The sequence below is a fragment of the Dreissena polymorpha genome, chromosome 7 (genome assembly GCF_020536995.1).
Source record: "Dreissena polymorpha isolate Duluth1 chromosome 7, UMN_Dpol_1.0, whole genome shotgun sequence".
Classification (NCBI taxonomy): domain Eukaryota; kingdom Metazoa; phylum Mollusca; class Bivalvia; order Myida; family Dreissenidae; genus Dreissena; species Dreissena polymorpha.
In genome coordinates, this window is record NC_068361.1 from 78,641,444 (window position 1) to 78,662,726 (window position 21,283).

At 35.8% G+C, this 21,283-nt stretch overlaps 2 protein-coding genes across 36 annotated transcripts in view; both read left to right on the forward strand.

The window, feature by feature from the left end:
* Nucleotides 1-14,421, forward strand: part of LOC127837427 (tubulin polyglutamylase TTLL5-like) — an 88,604-nt gene extending 74,183 nt beyond the window's left edge. For all 4 annotated transcript variants that reach the window (XM_052364494.1, XM_052364495.1, XM_052364496.1 and 1 more), the window contains one exon: nt 10,417-14,421. In XM_052364494.1, the coding sequence (XP_052220454.1) occupies nt 10,417-10,424 (8 nt within the window). In that variant the 3' untranslated portion in view covers nt 10,425-14,421. The remainder of the gene's footprint in view (nt 1-10,416) is intronic.
* Nucleotides 14,422-17,050: 2,629 nt separating this feature from the next.
* LOC127837030 (probable tubulin polyglutamylase ttll-15) overlaps nt 17,051-21,283 on the forward strand; it is an 87,964-nt gene continuing 83,731 nt past the window's right edge. For all 32 annotated transcript variants that reach the window (XR_008029048.1, XR_008029054.1, XR_008029058.1 and 29 more), the window contains exon 1: nt 17,051-17,168. The gene's annotated coding sequence lies outside the window, so the exon portion shown is untranslated. The remainder of the gene's footprint in view (nt 17,169-21,283) is intronic.

Consider the following 21,283-nt stretch of genomic DNA (forward strand, 5'->3'; position numbering starts at 1 on the left):
TAGACTTAGTAGATAAGTTTTAAAATCTATTATGAAACCATACTGCTCAGGGGCTTATTTGGTGTATAATATTGTATGGTGGTGTATAATATCGTAAGGTGGCTTTCTATAAAGTTTGTTCAAATAATGTTCCCAGGGTCGAAATTGGCCAAGCCCTAAGGGCATGTTGTTGAAACGTTAATCTTGTAAATTGCAAGAATTAGAGGTTTTGAATTGAACATTGCATGGTAGTCCTCAAACAATTTTATTTATGTTCCTGGGATCAAAATGCCCAGGGGTTACAATATTTATATAGACTAACCGGTATATAGTAAATAACTTAAAAGATCTCTGTAACCACAAGGTTCAGGGTTGTAATATTTGGTATGTTACATCATATGGCAGTCCTCTGCCAGGTTGGTTCAAAATCAAGATCTTGGGGTCAAAATTGGCTGTACCCAAGGGGAGACTTGTTTTCCTATAGTTATATAGTGAAAATCAATGAAACACCAAAGCCCAATTTTTGGTTATTTGGCATGTAACACCTTAAAGTGGTCCACTGCCAAGTTTGTTCGAATCATGTCCCTGGGATCAAAAGTTGCCCCACCCCACTGATGAAATGATTAATTTTGACTTACTAGTATATATAGTGTTACGCTCCGTTAGTGCGCTTCTTATCATTGGTGGTTAATGTTTAACTCAAAGTCCGATTCAACTTCAAACAACTTTTATTCAGTTTCCACGAATAACTCAACAAAATGTTATATTTCCAACAGCAAAATGACATGCAACCTTAATTAAGGTTTTACAGTACTTTCAATCTTGCGACGGTAAACTGCGAGTCACACTGTGATATTTTTGACAATGGACATTACACTCGTAAACGGGACCTCGTCGAATTTAAGGAACAATGACACTTGCCAACGATCATAACCAAAATAGATTGAATACTTTAAATAATGCTCAAGTTTAATGAAATATATGTTAAATGTTCGCTATATTATTTGCTTACAAAGGTATTACTGTTATTATAAGTTACTTAAATTACTCACGAAAAGAAAAAGTACTTTTTAAGAAAAAAATTGGCGTGGATGTTGCCTGCCTTAAGGTTTTGACTAGAATGAAACTTGTGGCCAAAATTTGGTCACTTTATATAGCCGCGGCGTTCCACTTGTGACCAGAAATTGGTCACTGTGACCAGAAGTTGGTCACTGTGACCAAATATTGGTCACAGTGTGACCAAAAACGGGTCACAATAACTGCCGTGACCAATTATGGAACGCTTGCACGCTTAACACTTATAAATAATAAAATAGACTTTAAATGACAAAACAATTTAAAACAGACTATATGAACTAAATAATGACCTTACGTCTGCTAAAAATAGTGCAGCTTTCTTACATAAAGCTTAAATATAGCGCCGGTGAGATTTATGTTTACACCGCTGTGTGTTGCTATGCAAAAATTACCCACAAGTCGACATTCCAAGATGGCGGACAGTGGAAAAATCACATGCCGATTTCTACTGAACATTACAAATAACAATACAAATAATGAAGATATTCGTATAACATGCATGGATTAGCAAAATATGTGTACTCAACTTTCACGGAGAGTTATTTTAAGCTATAAACATTCAGTGTTAAACATAGATAATTGAAGTAAAAGTGTGTTTACGAGCGGACCGTTTTCAAGTCAACTTTACAAGAAAGAACAGTGGCAGGATTCTTGGTCAAAAATGGTAAATTACAAACATGGTTTGATTTATATGTTAGTGGGTCTGTGTATTATCAGATTCATATGCATATTCTACTTATTATGTTTGTAAAAACACCAGACCAACCGAATGTCACTGTACACACAAGTATTTAAAATGAAAACAATTTTTGTACTTAAAACCAGCTCACTACATTACCCCCCACAAATTTTGGCTAAACTCCTGTAGCCAATACACATTTAAATAAAATTTCACTAAAATGTCATGTTCCAGAATATCCATGTATAACTGTCCATATCGAGCTTCCGTACAATTAATGTTATAAGATAACCGTACACATTTAAAGAAGGCATCCTAATTAATTTAATACTACAAAATTCAACAACGCGCACTGTTTTAATAATTTTCTTGCATTAATAGCACTGCCATTCTGTTAAATACACACAATATTTTAGTGAACAAAAATATTAGTTAACTGATAGTGGGATGTTCACTTGAAGTCAAGTATTTGTCATCAATGCGCTCCCATAGACTGTTTTAATTGTTTAATATGTTCTGTACACCATGACATTTAAATCTGTTCAGTGCGACTGTGTAGTTGCAACTCCCTGTAAGGTTCCCTAGAACATCTAAAACGAAAGGTCCTCTTCACTGGATCGCCTACTGGTTGCCCTAGAGGTTCCACGTTCTCTGACGCTGATCTCTCATACAGCAGTAGTGGATGGTCTGGTGGTTCCGTCATAACAACATCATCTATAGCCTCATTCGCCCTCCTCGCCGCAACTTCCAATGTATCATGCACCGATGACTTTACCGCGTCGTTATGATTGCCGCTTGTCTCGCCCGTAACACTTTGTTTGCATTCGTAATCTCGCCCAATATGCGAACAGGCTTTCGTTCCCCTCAAGGGTCGACCGCTACAACACAACCCAGATGTGTGTCTCATCTTTGTAGCTTCCGTCATCTTCACTCGTCGCTGTGTATCCCTCGACTCGATCGCAGTGCATCCAGCACTCTGCTCACTACTGTCCTTGTTCAAAATGCAAGCTTCATCAGAAACTGTGTTTTGTCCACATGGTTTAGCTGCCTTTTCTATTACATTTACTCTTTTGGCTGATCCACACTTCATGCCTGGTATCTCAATGCCATTCAACACCATAACGTTCCGGCTAAACAAAATGTCCACTGACTCATCACCTAGTACATCATAACCAATCAACGCGTCATCCTTAATATCTGCCACAACCGCCTCACGCTCCAACGTGATTGGTCCTATCCTGAGTTTAAACAAGCCCGTACCTAACTCCGTTATAGGTAAACCATTGGCTCCCATTAAACTCACAGACCTATTTAAGGCTGGTTTCTCCTGCATGCTCATCTTGTTATAAATATTCTGGGATACCACGGATATTGTCGCCCCTGTGTCCACAGTAAACGCAACTGGTATGTCCCCGACATACCCCTCGACATAAAGCCCCTGGCTACGCCGACTTACATAGGACACCCCTTTGGCGAAATGTACTTCTCGGTTTTCATCAGTGATTCGCGCTTTAGGTGGATTTTGATATTCTGCTGATAATGATTCAGTGTTCGTATGGCCTTCAGATTTATTTTCTAATTGGACCACTCTTTGGCCGCAAGAGTCGGTCCTTGCACATTTAAATGGTGATCTGATGCGACAATGAGGTTTTCTGAGCTGCCATCTGGTGTACCTGGACATTCCCTTGCATAATGCCCCTGCTTATGGCATCGGAAACATTCTACGTTTCGTCTTCCGTTACCCGACCATCTACTGGACCCATTCTGTCGCTCTAACTTCAATTCTGCTCAGCAGCTCCTTGATATCATTGTTATTTGTTTCATCGGTTTCAGCTTCCATCTGCTTTCTCGCCCCCTCACTCGATCCTTTAGGTGTCCATGTAACATTAGTCCTTTTCGCTGCTGCACCCTCTCCTTCAGCATCTCGAGACGACCGGAAGTCGCGATCACCCGAATAGCTTGAAGTTACTCTCCGAGCATTGTGTTTGTCCCTCCGTTCACCCCTACCGGACTTCCGTATCTGGATGTAATTCACGGCGTAATAGACCGCCTCGTCAATGTTCCTTGGGTCCTTATTGAACTCAATTTCAAATTTAAGCTCATCATCACTAAGGCCGTCGAGAAACCTTCTTACTAAGTCTTCGTCCCTGGTGCGCCGGTCTCTGTAACTGTGCGCTTTGTCATAGAGACGCTTGAGCTCAGCCGCATACTCTTCTAAACTTTCACCATGTCGCTGGGACCTTCTGCTGAACTTAGCAGCGAACGCACCTGGTGTCTCAATCACCCTGAACCGGCTATTTATTTCAGCAATTAGCTCGTGGTAATTGTTGATGATACGCGGCGACAGCTGCGTGAACACAAACTGGGCTGCAGCACCTTCTAATCTAGGAAGCAGTTGGTTTAGCCTCTCGTCTTCGCTCCAGTGGTACCTACTCGCAATTATTTCGAATTGGGCAATCCAGGTAGCCCACTCTTCTTTTCCGGAGTATGCAGGCAGTTTTTCGGAAGCGGTTTAGCGACAAGTGGAGTGACGTACCTAACCCCTTGTGGTTCAATGTCGTTCGAATACCGCACTTCCCAACCGTAGCGCGAACTGTCACTTGTTTGACCGGCCTGTCTGCGATCGTAGTTCGGCATATCTTCGTCCCCGTCACGCCTTTCACTATCATATCGATGGTCATACGCGTACCTTTCTTCTTCTCCGATACCATCCTGGTACCTTGGCATACTGTAACGCCTATTGGAGGTTGTATTTTCGTAAGCCTGCCGACTACCGTCTCTGTATTCTTTCCCCTGCAGAGGCCCGACTACCCCGTTCCGCGTACAAGTAGCCGACCCCGACTCAACCGCACTTGCCCCGATGCTCGCGTCCTTGTTATTGTTTGTGTCCATGCGACTAGCGGTACTGAATGTTTGACGATCTTGTTTCAATTTATTCAACTCAATAATAACATCTTTGAGAACAGTTGCAAAACTCGCCAACTGCGTTTGGATCCCCGAATCCTCACTCGATTGGTCCCCGTCGGCAGTGCTATCCGCGTCGTCGTCCCATTCCCTTTCGTGGCTTGCCCGTAGGTCGCTGTCTTCCTCCTCATTTTCGATCCGTCGTTGAAAACGTATTTCACTATCAACTCGATTTGGGGAAAGCATGTTTTAGAAATGTTTATTACTTTTCTCGCTAAATATTATTTTTAGTTGATATGTGTTTGGAAATACATTCTATTTTATTTATTTAATGTGCATGTCAACTCTAGTGTAGTTTATTTTTTATTTTCTGTTAGATGTGCTAAATATCTCGTTTATAAATAATTTGGTAATTCGGTAGCGTAAATATCAAGCGTTAGTTTATTGCGGTTTTAGTTTACATTAACACCAAATGTTTATTCTGCGTATTGTTCATTTCACTAGACCAGCATATAACAGCTGATCCCACCGCCGTCACCATAAATTATGTTACGCTCCGTTAGTGCGCTCCTTATCATTGGTGGTTAATGTTTAACTCAAAGTCCGATTCAACTTCAAACAACTTTTATTCAGTTTCCACGAATAACTCAACAAAATGTTATATTTCCAACAGCAAAATGACATGCAACCTTAATTAAGGTTTTACAGTACTTTCAATCTTGCGACGGTAAACTGCGAGTCACACTGTGATATTTTTGACAATGGACATTACACTCGTAAACGGGACCTCGTCGAATTTAAGGAACAATGACACTTGCCAACGATCATAACCAAAATAGATTGAATACTTTAAATAATGCTCAAGTTTAATGAAATATATGTTAAATGTTCGCTATATTATTTGCTTACAAAGGTATTACTGTTATTATAAGTTACTTAAATTACTCACGAAAAGAAAAAGTACTTTTTAAGAAAAAAATTGGCGTGGATGTTGCCTGCCTTAAGGTTTTGACTAGAATGAAACTTGTGGCCAAAATTTGGTCACTTTATATAGCCGCGGCGTTCCACTTGTGACCAGAAATTGGTCACTGTGACCAGAAGTTGGTCACTGTGACCAAATATTGGTCACAGTGTGACCAAAAACGGGTCACAATAACTGCCGTGACCAATTATGGAACGCTTGCACGCTTAACACTTATAAATAATAAAATAGACTTTAAATGACAAAACAATTTAAAACAGACTATATGAACTAAATAATGACCTTACGTCTGCTAAAAATAGTGCAGCTTTCTTACATAAAGCTTAAATATAGCGCCGGTGAGATTTATGTTTACACCGCTGTGTGTTGCTATGCAAAAATTACCCACAAGTCGACATTCCAAGATGGCGGACAGTGGAAAAATCACATGCCGATTTCTACTGAACATTACAAATAACAATACAAATAATGAAGATATTCGTATAACATGCATGGATTAGCAAAATATGTGTACTCAACTTTCACGGAGAGTTATTTTAAGCTATAAACATTCAGTGTTAAACATAGATAATTGAAGTAAAAGTGTGTTTACGAGCGGACCGTTTTCAAGTCAACTTTACAAGAAAGAACAGTGGCAGGATTCTTGGTCAAAAATGGTAAATTACAAACATGGTTTGATTTATATGTTAGTGGGTCTGTGTATTATCAGATTCATATGCATATTCTACTTATTATGTTTGTAAAAACACCAGACCAACCTAATGTCACTGTACACACAAGTATTTAAAATGAAAACAATTTTTGTACTTAAAACCAGCTCACTACAATAGTACATAATTTCAAAAAATATCCTCTGAAACTGTAAGGGTCAGGTGTTAAATATGTGGTTCGTATTATTGTATATTTTTCTTCTACTAAGTTTGTTCAAATCATGCCCCTTGGGTAAAAACTTACCATGTTAAGGTTTCACATGGTTTATATAGACTTCTATATAGTTTATAACTTTAAAAGTCTTATTCTCTGAAACCTCAAGGGATTAGTGTGTTTTACTTGTTGTGCAACATGAGGGTCCTCTACTAAGTTTAATCAAAACGAGCACTGAAATCAAAATTGGGCTTACCATAGGGTTTCTTCTTTCTCTTTTAAAAATTTACCAAAGTTATGACACAAATATTACATAATCTGTACGTAACAGGTTAGATTCTACATGTAACAGGCGAGCGAAACCCTCTTGTTTTTATGCAATAATAAAAATAACATCATCCATAATGTATTTAGGTGTGATATCAGGTCATATTTAATACCTTTATTGTTTCAGCAGCTATGATAGATTCTTCTTGCATGCATGAATTTTCTGAACTTTACTTTGAAGATGTTGTTAACATCATGTCCAATTGTTCTGTGTTTCTATTCATTTAGAAAGCGGATAAGGTAGACATTTGTCACGTGTTTCAAGTTTATCTATCTTGTTTATCAATTATTTGTGCTAATTGTTACATTGTCGCTAGCATAGTTGTCCTGTTCTTAGCTTTGGGTTTTGGCTTATTGACCTGTGTCATGTTTGTAATTGATGTACTAGTATACAATTTATAATAAGTGTTAATTGAAGTACCCTCAAATGTTGGTGTGTGACCATTCCAAACCTTTCCACAAAAATAAACAAAGCTATCAAAACCTCATTTCATGCCTTGTTTAGCGTTAACAACAACAAATGCTTCTTGTGAATCAAGTTTGTGTAGCTTCTTAAAAGTTTTGAGCTTTTTTAACACAACTGTTTAAGTGGTTTGGCTAGTTCGTAATGTTTAAAGTTAGTTTGAGGGTACTTCAAATAAAGATATTGTAAATGTGTTGAATTAAAGCACAAGCGTGTGTGTAAAGTTTAACAATACTCAAGTCTTGGTACTAAGCTTGAATTATTCCAGGTAGACTTCAGGTATATTTGAGTCGTGTTCTGAGAAAACTGGGCATAATGCATGTGCGTAAAGTGTCGTCTCAGATTAGCCTGTGCAATCCACACAGGCTAATCAGGGACAACACTGTGGTTTTATGACATTTTTCGTTTAAACGAAGTCTCTTCTTAGCAAAAATCCAATTTAGGCGGAAAGTGTTGTCCCTGATTAGCCTGTGCAGACTGCACAGGCTAATCTGGGACTTCACTTCACACACATTCATTTAACCCCCTTTTCACAGAACACGGCCCATTTAAAAATTCCTAATGCATGTCAGCCTGGCTCTAGAGAATCGGGGCTTAATGCATGTGCAAAAAGTGTCTTCCCACACATGAATTAAGCCCCATTTCCCAGAGTGGTGCTCAGTTTATTTATTAATTTCATATTTAAATCGGAGAAGGCACAGTAAATGCGAATCTTTAGCTATATATAAACCTGTTACAGTAGAAAACATGTCACAGATTTTCTATGTCAAATAGTTACCTTGTGAACATTTCCATTTTTGGTGAAGAGGGCATTTTATAACACTATTCAAGAAATGGACAGTTTTCTTTTTATGTCCCCCACCACTAAAGTGGGGGACATATTGTTTTTGCCCTCTCTGTTGGTTGGTTTGTTTGTTTGCTCCAACTTAATCATTTTGCCAGAACTTTTGCAATATTGAACATAGCAACTGCAAATTTGGCATGCATGTGTATCTCATGGAGCTACACAATTTCAGTGGTGAAAGGTCAAGGTCATCCTTCAAGGACAAATGTAAAGAAATAAAATCCAAGGGAAGTAAGAAGCTTTAAAGGGAGATAATTATCTGTACCTGCCAAATGATTTTTTTTTTAAATAATTCAAAGCGGCGCAGTAGGGGACATAGTGTTTCTGACAAACACATATATTGTTATGTAGAGAAAATAATATATTAAAATTGTAAATTGAAATTTTATTGATTTTCGTTGATCCCTACATTCACTGTCACATGGTTAACAACATGAGCCGGGAAAACTGGGCTAAATGCATGTGCATCAAGTGTGGTCCCAGATTAGCCTGTTAAGTTTGACATCAAGTGTGGTCCCAGATTAGCCTGTGAAGTTTGACATCAAGTGTGGTCCCAGATTAGCCTGTGAAGTTTGACATCAAGTGTGGTCCCAGATTAGCCTGTGAAGTTTGACAGGCTTATTATGGACATCACTTTATGCTTTCATGTAATTTTGTTTTAAAAGGAAAGTCTCTTCTAAACAAAAATGCAGTTTAGTCCGAAAGTGTCGTCCCATAATATCTTGTGTGTACTGCACAAGCTAATCTGGGATGATACTTTACGCACATGCATTTAGCCCTGTTTTCCCATTAAGAGGTTTTCTAGATTCAATGCAATTGTTGAGATTTTGTTTCATGATGGGTGTTTTCTTTTCCATGATCATGCACATAAATGAAGTACATCATTTCTTTATTGCATATTCCATTAATGGCCAAATTTTAATTCTTTTCTTTTTTTTGCTTTTTTGTTGGTTGCGTAAAATTTTCTTGCGTACAGTCATTGGTTCACATTTTAAGAATTTGATATCTTTGACAAAGTAATCTTTAAAGTATGTTATAGATAGCAAAGGTTTGCTCTAGGGAAAGAAAACTATATTAAAGAAAAAAAGCTTGCTTTAAATATGTGCTGTGAAGCCATTTTATATAAAATATATAAAATATAAGTAACTTTTAATAATAAATGTTGTTCGTAATCATGTGTTTTTGTTATGTTTCAGTGTTTCATGTTGTTGTTTTTTGCTGCTGCTATTACTACTACCTTATTATTTAATTGCAAACTTTAACATGACACTTATATCAGAACAAGTTGATGTGTAATAACACCAACTGTGAAAACATTTTTTTAAATAGTTCTAATAACTTTTGTGCACATTTTTTAAATACTATTTATAGTTTCAAAATTAAGCTTTGCATATTAGTAAACAACAAGTGTTATTATATCATAGTCATGCCATACTTTCATAGGAGGTTGTTTGTCATATTGGATTTAATGATTGTAACGGAAGAGACATTCCTCGTTTATGTAATTGTTCGTTTAAAGAAGTCTCTTCCCCGATAAAATGCAGTTTTGGCAGAGTGTCATCCCAGATTAGCCTGTACGGACTGCTTCTTACAGCACATGCATTAAGCCCCATTTTTCCAGAAAAAGGCCCATATGGAAGTTTTCCCAGCAATAAGATGCTTTCATTTGGAAATCGATTGACATTTGTAAAGAGTTCTTTTTCTCAATATCAAACCATAATGGTTATGGGTTTATGCTCCTGCAGTATACATCGGACAAAAAGCTGTCTGAATGAAATAACTTACTTCGTAACATTCTACATAAATTTTCAATAGATATATTTTAGTATTGCAAAGTATGTATTCAGGAACTTGGAGTGAACAAAAGAGGGCATTTTTATTGGAAGACCTGAAGCTTGAATGTATTTTCTGCAGTTCTAAGTACTTGGGCATCATTCCTTCGTTCATTTTTAGCGAACATCTTCAGTGCCTTCAGCCCTTTGATCAGTTATATGAGCCTCATTCTAGGAAAACTAGGCTTATGCTTGTTCGTAAAGTGTCATACCAGATAAGTCTTGAAATCCGCACAGACTAATAAGGGACAAAACTTTTTGCCCAAACTGGATTTTTGTTTTGAAGAGACTTCCTTAAAACGAAAAAATCTTTACAAGCGGAAAGTGTTGTCCCTGATTAGCCAGTGCATTCCTAACAGGCTAATCTGGGACGACACTTTACGCACATCCATTAAGTTTTCTCAGAACAAGGCTCATATTTGTCAACATGTTGTGATCTTTATCAACTCGTTATTTATTTTTTAGGATGGTAGTGTTGACATCTGCTGACAAAGTTTCAAACTGAATCATGGGAAAGAACTCTACATGGCTTAAAAGGGACAACCCAGAAAAGACTTCTACCAAAGAATGCTGTGAAAAAGAGGCTCCAATATTCACAACGTGTGTGATTCTAGGAACATGTATACTTCATGATTGGACATATTGAAACTGTTGGATGTAAAAAATTAGAATTGAAGGCAGTTGTTACAGGTTTTATTTATTATAATAATACCTGGCTCTAACATGGTACTGATATTATCAGTACCCATAATCTTAATTAACCCAATTACATGTATTGCTAAACATCAATATAAATTAACATTTCAAAACTTTTAATACTTTTACTTAATAATATAACATTATTTTTAATGAATATTAATTCTGCTTTCTGTCTCCAACCTCAATCATACATATCTATGTAAATACTGCTCACATTTAATTTATTCACTTATTTTATGTTCTATTTTGTTTAAGACATATTTTAATATACTATCAAATCTTATTGCACGTTTGTATGTGCTTCATGTATACAGAATTGTAATTGTGTAAATACTGTTATTTATTTCCATAAATTTTATATTCTTTATCTGTGATATTACCTTAGTCAGAAAGCCGAGCCATATTACCATTCCTTGATTGCATCAGTTTTTATGATATTTTTTTGGTATTAGTTATAATCTAACATTGTTTGCTACAAACCTTCATCAAGGTTTAAATGTGCGTTGCCTAAAATGTGGCTAATATTTGCAAGAATATTTATAATGGTTGCTCTGACCATGTGAAAGGTGATATTCTAGTGATTTGTATACCTGTGTTAAAGCAAGAAAATGTGCATGTCTGTAACTGGATTGAATGAAATACTGGGACATGTATGTGGATGTATAAAAATGTTAATACATTTGATCATGCATGTAACAACATTTCTAACATGGCTCTTGATGGAGTATTATGAGTATTTATACTTATCACCATAGTGGATATGGACCTTAACTTTTATGTTTGTTTGGTATTGTAGACAGACTAAAGGAGCATGCTGTTTATGAATGCAAATGTGTTGTTTTTTTTTCAACATAGTGTTACACCGTAATACTTCTAAAAGTTTTAAATTGTTATTCTTCTGATTTATTTGTGAATTCAGACAAGTGCTTTGTGAAAGAATTTATATGCATGCATGTATATTTGAACTTAATTATTTATTGTGTGTGCGTGTGTGTGAGTTTGTGTCAAAATGTAATGATTTTGAATGAAATTTTAATTTTAGGGTCTTTTATAATCAAACATATTATGCCATTTTATTTGATTATTTCGATTAAATGCATTGGTTCAAATGTGAAATTTAACATATGGGTAGTTCATGTTGATTTTTAGATTTTTTTTAATCTCTTACCACAGTTGTGTTTAAATAAACAGAGTGTAGAAATTAAAGGAGCCTATTATAAATAAAAATTCTACATCGAAAATTGTAATCCCATTGACTACATGTGAATTGTAACACAAGTTATAAACATATTTGAAAGTTGTTTTGTAGATGCTTGTGTCTAAAATAGAACAGGGTGTTGACTTTGCCATATAGGATGCATAATTTTTTCAACTTTTCATATTATTAATTTGCATTGTATTAACATTTTTTGGTTTTGCAGATTCATTTTTGATTTTCTGTATGGAATGAATCATTCAAGCTTGACTGATGATACATGTACTTTATTTTGGTCACATTTGAAGTACGACTGAAATGTTTATCTCATAGCACTAAGTCCGACTATGAATATCAGGACTATCTCTGCCATTTGTCAAATAAGCGACTGGAAACAAAGTGACTCTTTATGGGTTAACAATATTATATAGCTTCAACTTTTCTCCACAAAATCATTAAAAGAGTAAGATGTTAGAGGAAATTTGTCACATAGAGGCACATTTGGCTTCAGAAAATTGTGTGCAAGAGAAGCCTGAATATGTTAGAAAAATTGTCAAAGAATGTAAAAGAAAGAATCACTAGCCAAAGAGGTAGTTGCTTATATACAATTGTACAATGTTCTCTGAGACAAGTTCTCAGTATGCATATCTGTTATGCTATGATAGTATGTTGTTAGAAAGTAGACGAAGCTTGGGTGGTTGAAAATCAAAATGTGCGCTAGAAAGTTGTTTTAAGTTAGTATTGGGTATTTCCAGAGATATCTTCATATACATACAATGTACCTATAAACATTTTTCTTGAAATCAGAACTTTGCCAGGAAAACCTGAATTCTGTTTGAGAATTATATGCTTTAACCCTTTCCCACTTAGAAGCAAAGTGAAAATGGCTATGTACAAACAGCTTAAAACCAGAACCGCCTGCGAGTCACTCAGTCTGTTCAGGTTTTATGCTGTTTGCTGCTCATCAGTATCTGAGGGTCGGAAATGAAGCCTTTAAAACTTGAATATAGTAATAAAGGTGTTTATTTAACTTTAAGATTCTAAGGGACTACAAATGCGTTAAAATATGTATCTAAGTTGTAAAGGGTTAAATCCTATAATATATTCAGACAATCTGTAGAATGTCATGTTTGCAAGCCAGATTTCCACAATTTTCCAGTGCAGTTTTGTCAGCTAGTGTGCTGATGTTGACCCATGCTAGTCTTTGTAGTATCAAGTATGTGGAATTGCCCTATATTTAAATTATTATTTTTCATGCCCATGCTTTATAATTTAGTTAATCTGTTAATAAAGAATTCCAGTAAGACGTAGAGGTTTTAAGTGTTTGTGTTTTTACACTGCATTGTTTACCATGACCTTTATAATGTGTTCTTGAAAGAAAAATTGATGCATTTACCTTGGATTTTAAACCTCTATAGAAATAAAATTATGTTTATTTTTATTCTTTTTAAATGTGTTTAAACAATTTAAATTTTATTTTCTTCATTATATAGTTTACCTTTTATGCCAGCATTATTATTAACATATTTAAGCTATTTCATGGACATTAAGGGAAAGTCAAACTATTCTCTAAGTATACATGGCAATATTTTGAACTAGAATGTATGTACTGAATACTGAGGGAAATAATTTCACTATTACCAAATGCCTATGAAATATCTGTTTTAATACCTACTTCTCAAAATGATGTCAAAGAATGAACAATAATAATAATATTAGTATTATCATTATTATTATAAAATGGACTAAAGACTCGAAAGCTAATTTATAATTATTTATACAATCAGTTCCCAATTGGACAAGATGCCATACATTTCTACATTAAAAAAATTGTAAACTTGCTAAAACAATTTCAAACTAGCTAAAACAATTGCAAATCAGCTCATCAATTATGATGGCAAGCTTAGTTAACTCCCCTTAAAATATGACTTTTTTTCCAAAAGATAAATATTTATTATGAAATAAGAAAGGGGACAGTTAAAGATACAGGTTTCATTTTATTAAACATGTTTGATTCCTATAAAGAAACTGTTTTGTGGTATCTTTAGTTCAGCAGTATTTTTACTAATCTTGTTGTTAGTTTTTGATTGAGCCTTGTACTGGGAAAACTGTGATGAATGCATTTGCGTAAAGTGCTATTCCAGATTAGTCTGTGTAGTCTGACACTGTCCTCTTTTAATTTTTACCCTTATAGAAAGTCTCTGCTGGACGAAATCCAGTTTTGGCGGAAATTGTCATCCAATAAGCCCGTCCTCTTAATTTTTACCCTTATAGAAAGTCTCATTTGAACGAAATCCAGTTTTGGCGGAAATTGTCATCCAATTAGCCTGTGCAAACTGCAGAGGCTTATCTAAGATGACACTTAACCACATGCATTTAGTCCAGTTTTCCGAGAACGAGGCACAATCACTCATGTATAGTGTAGTTTATTGATTTGAGATGTTTAATTTAGAATGATTTTGTGTAAATTGTGACTTGTATATTTTGTTATGGCATACATAATCAAAGATCATTCCTATCATATGTGATACAATGTTGAATGGTGAATTAGAAGAAAATAAATTGTAATAACACAATATACTGTTTTTTGTCTGCCTTATAAAACTATCCAGGGAATGCATTCAAGGCCCCAACCTTTTCAACCTTAAACTTCTTATGGAAAATATATTTTGAAATTAAAATGTATGTGTGGAAAGTAATTTTTTATTCTTCAAAGATGGCAAATGAACAAACATTGTTTAATCTTATCACTTCTATCACGTTCGACACAATTCACTGCAAATAAACCTAAAACATAATTAATATCCTTTTCTTCTTTTACTTGATCGCTGCTACACTTTCAGTCCTGAAGCAAGGATGAAACCGGTGGTCTACTGTAGTATGTCCACCTGTCCATACAGCTTCTTTTGCAGGCTCACAAGTTTTGGCCATACAATTTACAGTGGTTGGTAGTCCCTGCATTCATGGAGGATGACTTCAGCTCAGGGGCACTTTAAACAAGACACAATGTAGAATCTTGTACATGTAGGAATTCAGTCTATTGTACCCTGTTGGCAGTTAAAAGATGTTTGTACAAGTGGTAGCTGTCCTGTGGCTGTTAACACCAGATAAAGGCATATCATCTATAGTGACTTTGTTCTCTTCTTGGTATGGTTCCACCCCTGGTTTTGCAACACCTGGTTTTTCAACATCATTTTGGGGTTTTCTTTAGTGAGAGCCTTAGGAGATTAACTGGAGTACAATTCAGAATCCAACTTAATGGTTCATAGTACTGCTGTGAGGCAAGGCAGTGTTTTTGCTGCTGCTGCTTCCAGAATTGACAATGCATCTGTTTAGAAGACTATCTCGGTCTCAAGGTCATTGTTGGCTCAGGTATTATTTAAAAGTACCCTGGGTAGTCTTTAAGGTTACTTCAATGTACCCCGGGTACAGAAAATATACTTTAAAGTACACCAGAGTATGGCCTGGTGCCTGAAATAGTATTTTCTGTACCGGGGTAGATTGCAATATTATTAAGTGAACTGGGGTACTTTTGAATAGTACCTGAGCTGACAACACATAACTAAGCCTATCTGGGAGTTTGGGTCTACTTGCTGCTGATGTGTTTGCAGCATGGATCTAAGCTTCCATGTCAGCTCTTTAGTTTATGCTGTGGAGGAATGCTTGGTATTGCATCTGCCTACCACTGTTTGTCTGGGTACCCAGGGGCGGATCCAGGATATCTGGTTAGGGGGGGCGGATATTGAAAGATTTGCTGGGGATCCAGGGGGCTGCTAGGGCCCCTGGTGGGTGCAGGGCAAAGCCCTGCTAGGTGTCTAGGTGGGAGAAGCCCTGTGGAAGCTCCATGATTTTAGTGATTTTGAAGACTTTGACAGCCCCTTCTTGAGCATGTCACGCCGTATGTACTTTCATCAAAGGACCGTCTTATAATGCCAAAAAGTGCATAGTTTATACGTAATATGGATGGATATAGCTGGAAGAAATGCTATAAAGAAGAATACACTGTTATCAGGCTAGTGGCGAATACAGCAGGGAGGGGGGCATGAAAACAATTTGTGTATCTACAGCAAGATAATGACCAAGATCAATGTGCAAAAAGATGGATACATCAGCATCGCAAAGTTCGACTTTAAAAACAGGGCAACAGAGAGTCTAAAGTTAATACCTTAAGCGATTGTCTGTGATTAGTGGGAAATGTTGTGTACCAAAAAGAAGAAAAATTAGTTTAAATAGGTGATTTAGATCTAGTTAAGTGTGACACATCATATGAATTTACGCTACTTTGGCGATTTTAGGGGGGGGGCCTACGCCGCGCCCGCCCATTGGATCCGCCTATGGTACCAGCATCAGGGCTTTCTTGCTCGCCTAACTGTGCTCTTCTTTTGTGGTTAGGAGTGGGACTGTGGTACAGATGGTAATTTTCTATGCGTACTTAAGAAGAGGTAAAACATTAGAGTGTAACCTATCATGGCAAGTTTTAAAAACATGAGGTTGCTAATACACAGTGTACAATAGATTTGTTTCAGGTGGTGGTAAAATTTTCTAAGAATGTGCAAAGAAATTTTTTTTGGGAAAAACCTTCATTCCCCCCCCCCCCCCCCTTCACACACACATTAAATAATAAGTATATGACACGAAACATACAATAAAAGCATTAACCGTTGCTCTGATGGTCATGTGGGGACTGCACAAGCTAATCTGGGACGACACTTTGTGCACATGCATTAAGCCCAGTTTTCACAAAGCAACGCACAGATATTTTGGGGGATCAATAAACTAAGCGGAATACCCCAGATATGGAGCCAGAAAAGCCATTAAAATTGTGTGTTGAACTAACAGTGACTTAAACCGGGGAACAAATAAACACATAATGATGATATTTACATGGTTATTCATTACCATCGGTATGCGCTGTGTGGTATATGTTACATTTCATATTGCTGTGTAATTATGTAATTTCAAATGAGAAATTTAAATACATTAGCCTGTATGTACAATCAACTTTCAATAAATACGATAAAGAAACTATAGTTTCTTATATAAATAATATATTATGTAGTAAAGTATAATCTTTGATGCATGAAGTTTAAAGTGGACAAAGAAAAAAGCGTTGAAGTCATTACCGAAAAAGAACGTTTATATATTTGGTGTCATAGGCCAACCAGTGATTAAAACTACGCGTCTTTTCTTGATATTCCTCATTGGGTTAAATGTAGACGGAAATGATACTTTGTTCAGGAAAAGTTAACCTTCGATTTGGGCCTACATGGACGTGGGAATTACACAATGCCCAAATGAGTTGATACTCCTGTTGCTACAAAACGTATGTATATATTTTTAAATAATTTAACTCGCAGTTTCCTTACTATTATTCGGGTTTATAATACAGGTCGGAAGGAGAGAGGTTAAAAACCACTAATTACAGCAAATACAACAAATCCGGTTATAAAATTGTTGCCCAATAGTTAATGATAACTGGATTTTATTATTCAGCACTGTTATCATATACTCATAATATGAAATAAGACAAAGCCTCAAAGCGAGCTCGATTAATGTTAATAGAAAAAAATAACAAAAACTTTAATAAACATGATATTTAAAGTGATATTATGGGCATTTTTCACTGTTGACTTGAGCTGAAAAGAATTAACAGGTCAAAAAAATAAGTTAAAATGTGGTAACTGACCAATTATCTGCAACTCATCTTGCTACCAGTTGTTTATAAAAATATATATTCTTTCGATATTTTACATGACTCGCCCAATCCTCTAAGCCGAAATGATCCGTAAAACAAAATTGTGTTTTCTTGTCGTATGAAGGAAACTGCAAGAAAGCTACATTTAGACTCACATCGTACATCGAATCATTTCTGTCGTCAGTTGTTAAAATGAAAGTACGGCTGATATTCAAATGGATTATTTTAAGCTCGACTATTATATACTTAACCCGGCTTCTGCGTTGGCGTGCAAATGTTAAAGTTTTCGTACTACCCCAAATATTTTCTTTGTCCCTTGACAAATTGCTTTCATATTTTGCATACTTGTCTACCAACAAGACCCCAACCTATAAACAAGAGCAGACAACTCTATCAAGCATTTTGTCATAATTATGGCCCCTTTTCCACTTAAATTATGCAGCAAATGTTAAAGTTTGCTTACTACCTCAACTATTTTCAATGTCCCTTGACATATTGCTTTCATATTTTGCATAATTGTTAACCATCATGACCCCAACCCATAAACAAGAGCAGACAACTCTATCAAGCATTTTGTCATATTTATTGCCCCTTTTATACTTAGAATATGCATAGTATTGATAAATCTATGTTAAAGCTTGCGTACTACCCCAAATATTTCCTATATCCTTTGACATACATGTATTGCTTTTATATGTTGCATACTTGTTTACCAACATGACCCCAACCTATAAACAATAGCAGACCACTGTATCAAGCATTTTTACATAATTATGGTCCCTTTTACACTTAGATAATTGAACATTTTGCTTAAATTGCCATTACTTCTTTATTGATGATCACATTCTATTATTACTTTGACAAAACAACACTTACCTGAATACCACAATGGATTCCACCCAAACAATACCCCACGCCCCTACCCAGAATCTTCCCCCCCCCCCCTCCAACCTCCCCCCCCCCAATTTTTATTTTTTTATTTTTAAATATCATCTTATAAATTACCCCACCTCACATTATACCCCCTCTCACCCCCCACCCCGCTACACCCCCCCCAATTTTTTTTTTTAAAACATCTAATAAATTACCACACCCCACATTACATTATACCCCCCTTTCACCCCCCCTACCCCCCCCCATTAGTTTTTCCTTTTCATTATGTTGATGCTGCATTAACAAATTGTATAAGTGTATATGAAATGAAAACAGCAAAAATAAACAACGGTTGCGATAGATACCTTTATACTGTTAGATGCCCATAATATCACTTTATATAGGCACTTCAGAAGAACGTGGAGTTCGTAAAGACTGGTAATAATATAGGCACTGATATAAAAAATAAGGAAATTAACTTTTAATTATTATGTTAATCAGCAATTAAACAACAAACTGGCCATATTAAACGGTTTCATGTGACCTGATGAACAGAACTTTTAGCCCCAAACCCCGCCCAAAACAGATTGTCACACTATCAGTTGCCAGCCTTTCAACCCCAGGTTTACCTACGATGGTCAGATCGGGATTCGAACCCGAATCCACCCATGAGCCATCTGATGATATTGATCATATGATATTGGCCTGGGTTGCTCTTCCAATTGAGCTATCTGACCTTTTTGAAAAATATATAGGTAAACTGCAATGCTGTATAATAGCATGATTACCTTGCTTAGGAAAATTTTACAAAGAATTACATTTAATTGATATTCTGTTATGATTTAGAACAGTATATTGTCAGTTCAAATGCTCACATGAGTTAATGTTTGAAAAGCCCACACAAGCTTTTGTTTGTAAAAATGGTGCTAATTAATTTGCCGACTGTGTATAGTTGAGATAAAATCACCTTATTTCGCACAAATCTGGTAAAATATATATGGTTCAAATATCAACTATGGATAAGAGCAACAGAACAGTCCTTTTAACTAAATAACTCTAATATTTTAATAAGTAATTATCTAAACCATAAAGTGACCTATACTTCGATAATTATGTATACCTGAAGAGAAGATATATTGAAGGTGAAAGTTGCGTAACACATGAAACTATAAACAAATTGTGCAGCAAACAAAGATTTGTATAGACCAAGGATAAATATATTAATCTAGTATGTATGTCCTCGGCATTACCTCCTTAAAATACTAAACAATCAACTAGAACCTACAATGTACAAATTTAGAACAGCCAACTGTTGCTACCTTCTCAATTATAATTTTCACTGGCATCTGCAATGATTTCTCAATGTTGCATACTGTACTTAGATTTCACAAGGGCCAGGCAGCATATTTGTTTAATTTTCCTTTTTGAGCATTTAAAGTCAAAGTAATTTCAATTTACCATAATTGAGGAATAAATGCAAGGTAGGTCAGCGATATTTATGTCACCCATCAAAACATGTAATTAAATACCATTGATATAACACTTTGATAATTTTACACTTGTATGTATATATTTTTTAGGCCCCCGGATCTAAAGATCGGGGGTATATTGTTTTTGGCCTGTCTGTCATTGTATGTGTGTGTGTGTCCCAAAACTTTAACCAAAACTTTAACCTTGGTCATAACTTATGCAATATTCAAGATAGCAACTTGATATTTGGCATGCATGTGTATCTCACGGAGCTGCACATTTTGAGTGGTGAAAGGTCAAGGTCAACGTCATCCTTCAAGGTCAAAGGTCAAAAAATCAAATTAAAAAACTTTAACCAAAACTGTAACCTTCTTCATAACTTTTGCAATATTTAAGATAGCAACTTGATATTTGGCATGCATGTGTATCTCATGGAGCTGCACATTTTGAGTGGTGAAAGGTCAAGGTCATCCTTCAAGGTCAAAGGTCAAATTTATGGCTTCAAAGCGGCGCAATAGGGGGCATTGTGTTCCTGACAAACACATCTCTTGTTTAAGTACCAAAATATTAGGATTAAATTAATTTGTATATTCCTAACTACTGTTTAAAAGTCATTTTGTTTAGCGACTGTCACGTCACCCACCGTACTCAAGGTAGCGACTATCACGTCACCTACTGTACTCAAGGTAGAGACTGTCAAGTCAGCCACCGTACTAAAGGTAGCGACTGTCACGTCACCCACCTCAAAGTTAATTATATCTTATTTGAATTTATGTTTTAAATATGGTTAATCACATTTGATCACATCTTTTGATTGCTTGAATCAATCACATTTTATAGTATCTATAAACATTGCACTATTTGTAGTAATTATCAAATAATTAATTTAGAATGTACTTTACCTGAAAGGTTAGCTCAGATGTCACAAAGAGCACCTTCTCCCTCACTATATTGTCAAAGGTAGCAATATTTGTTTGAATCATGCCATTTTGTGAGGCATAAAAATTAAGCTTAATTCTTGTATTTTTTTCAATAGAAGAGAATAGATATCTAGAATATGAGATAATAAAGTTTGGTCATGTTGAAATGATACTCAAATGTGATTTACCACCTTTGAATTTAAATGTAATGCATGACTTACGGTAGACAGTGAAAGAAAAACACTATATGAAATGATTATGAAATCGAGTATTTGACTGTGCAGGTTGTTGTTTGAAAAAGTTTGGTACCTGAGTACATGCCAACCAATTGTGTGCTTGTTCCTCAATGGCAATCGTCCAATAAATAATAGCACTTACTTGTTTTGTCATAATTTTTAATAAAAAATGCGAGTAGCAGTCGGTGTTGACACTTGCTATGTACACACAAAACGGTGACGTCATTCGTTACTTGGATAAATT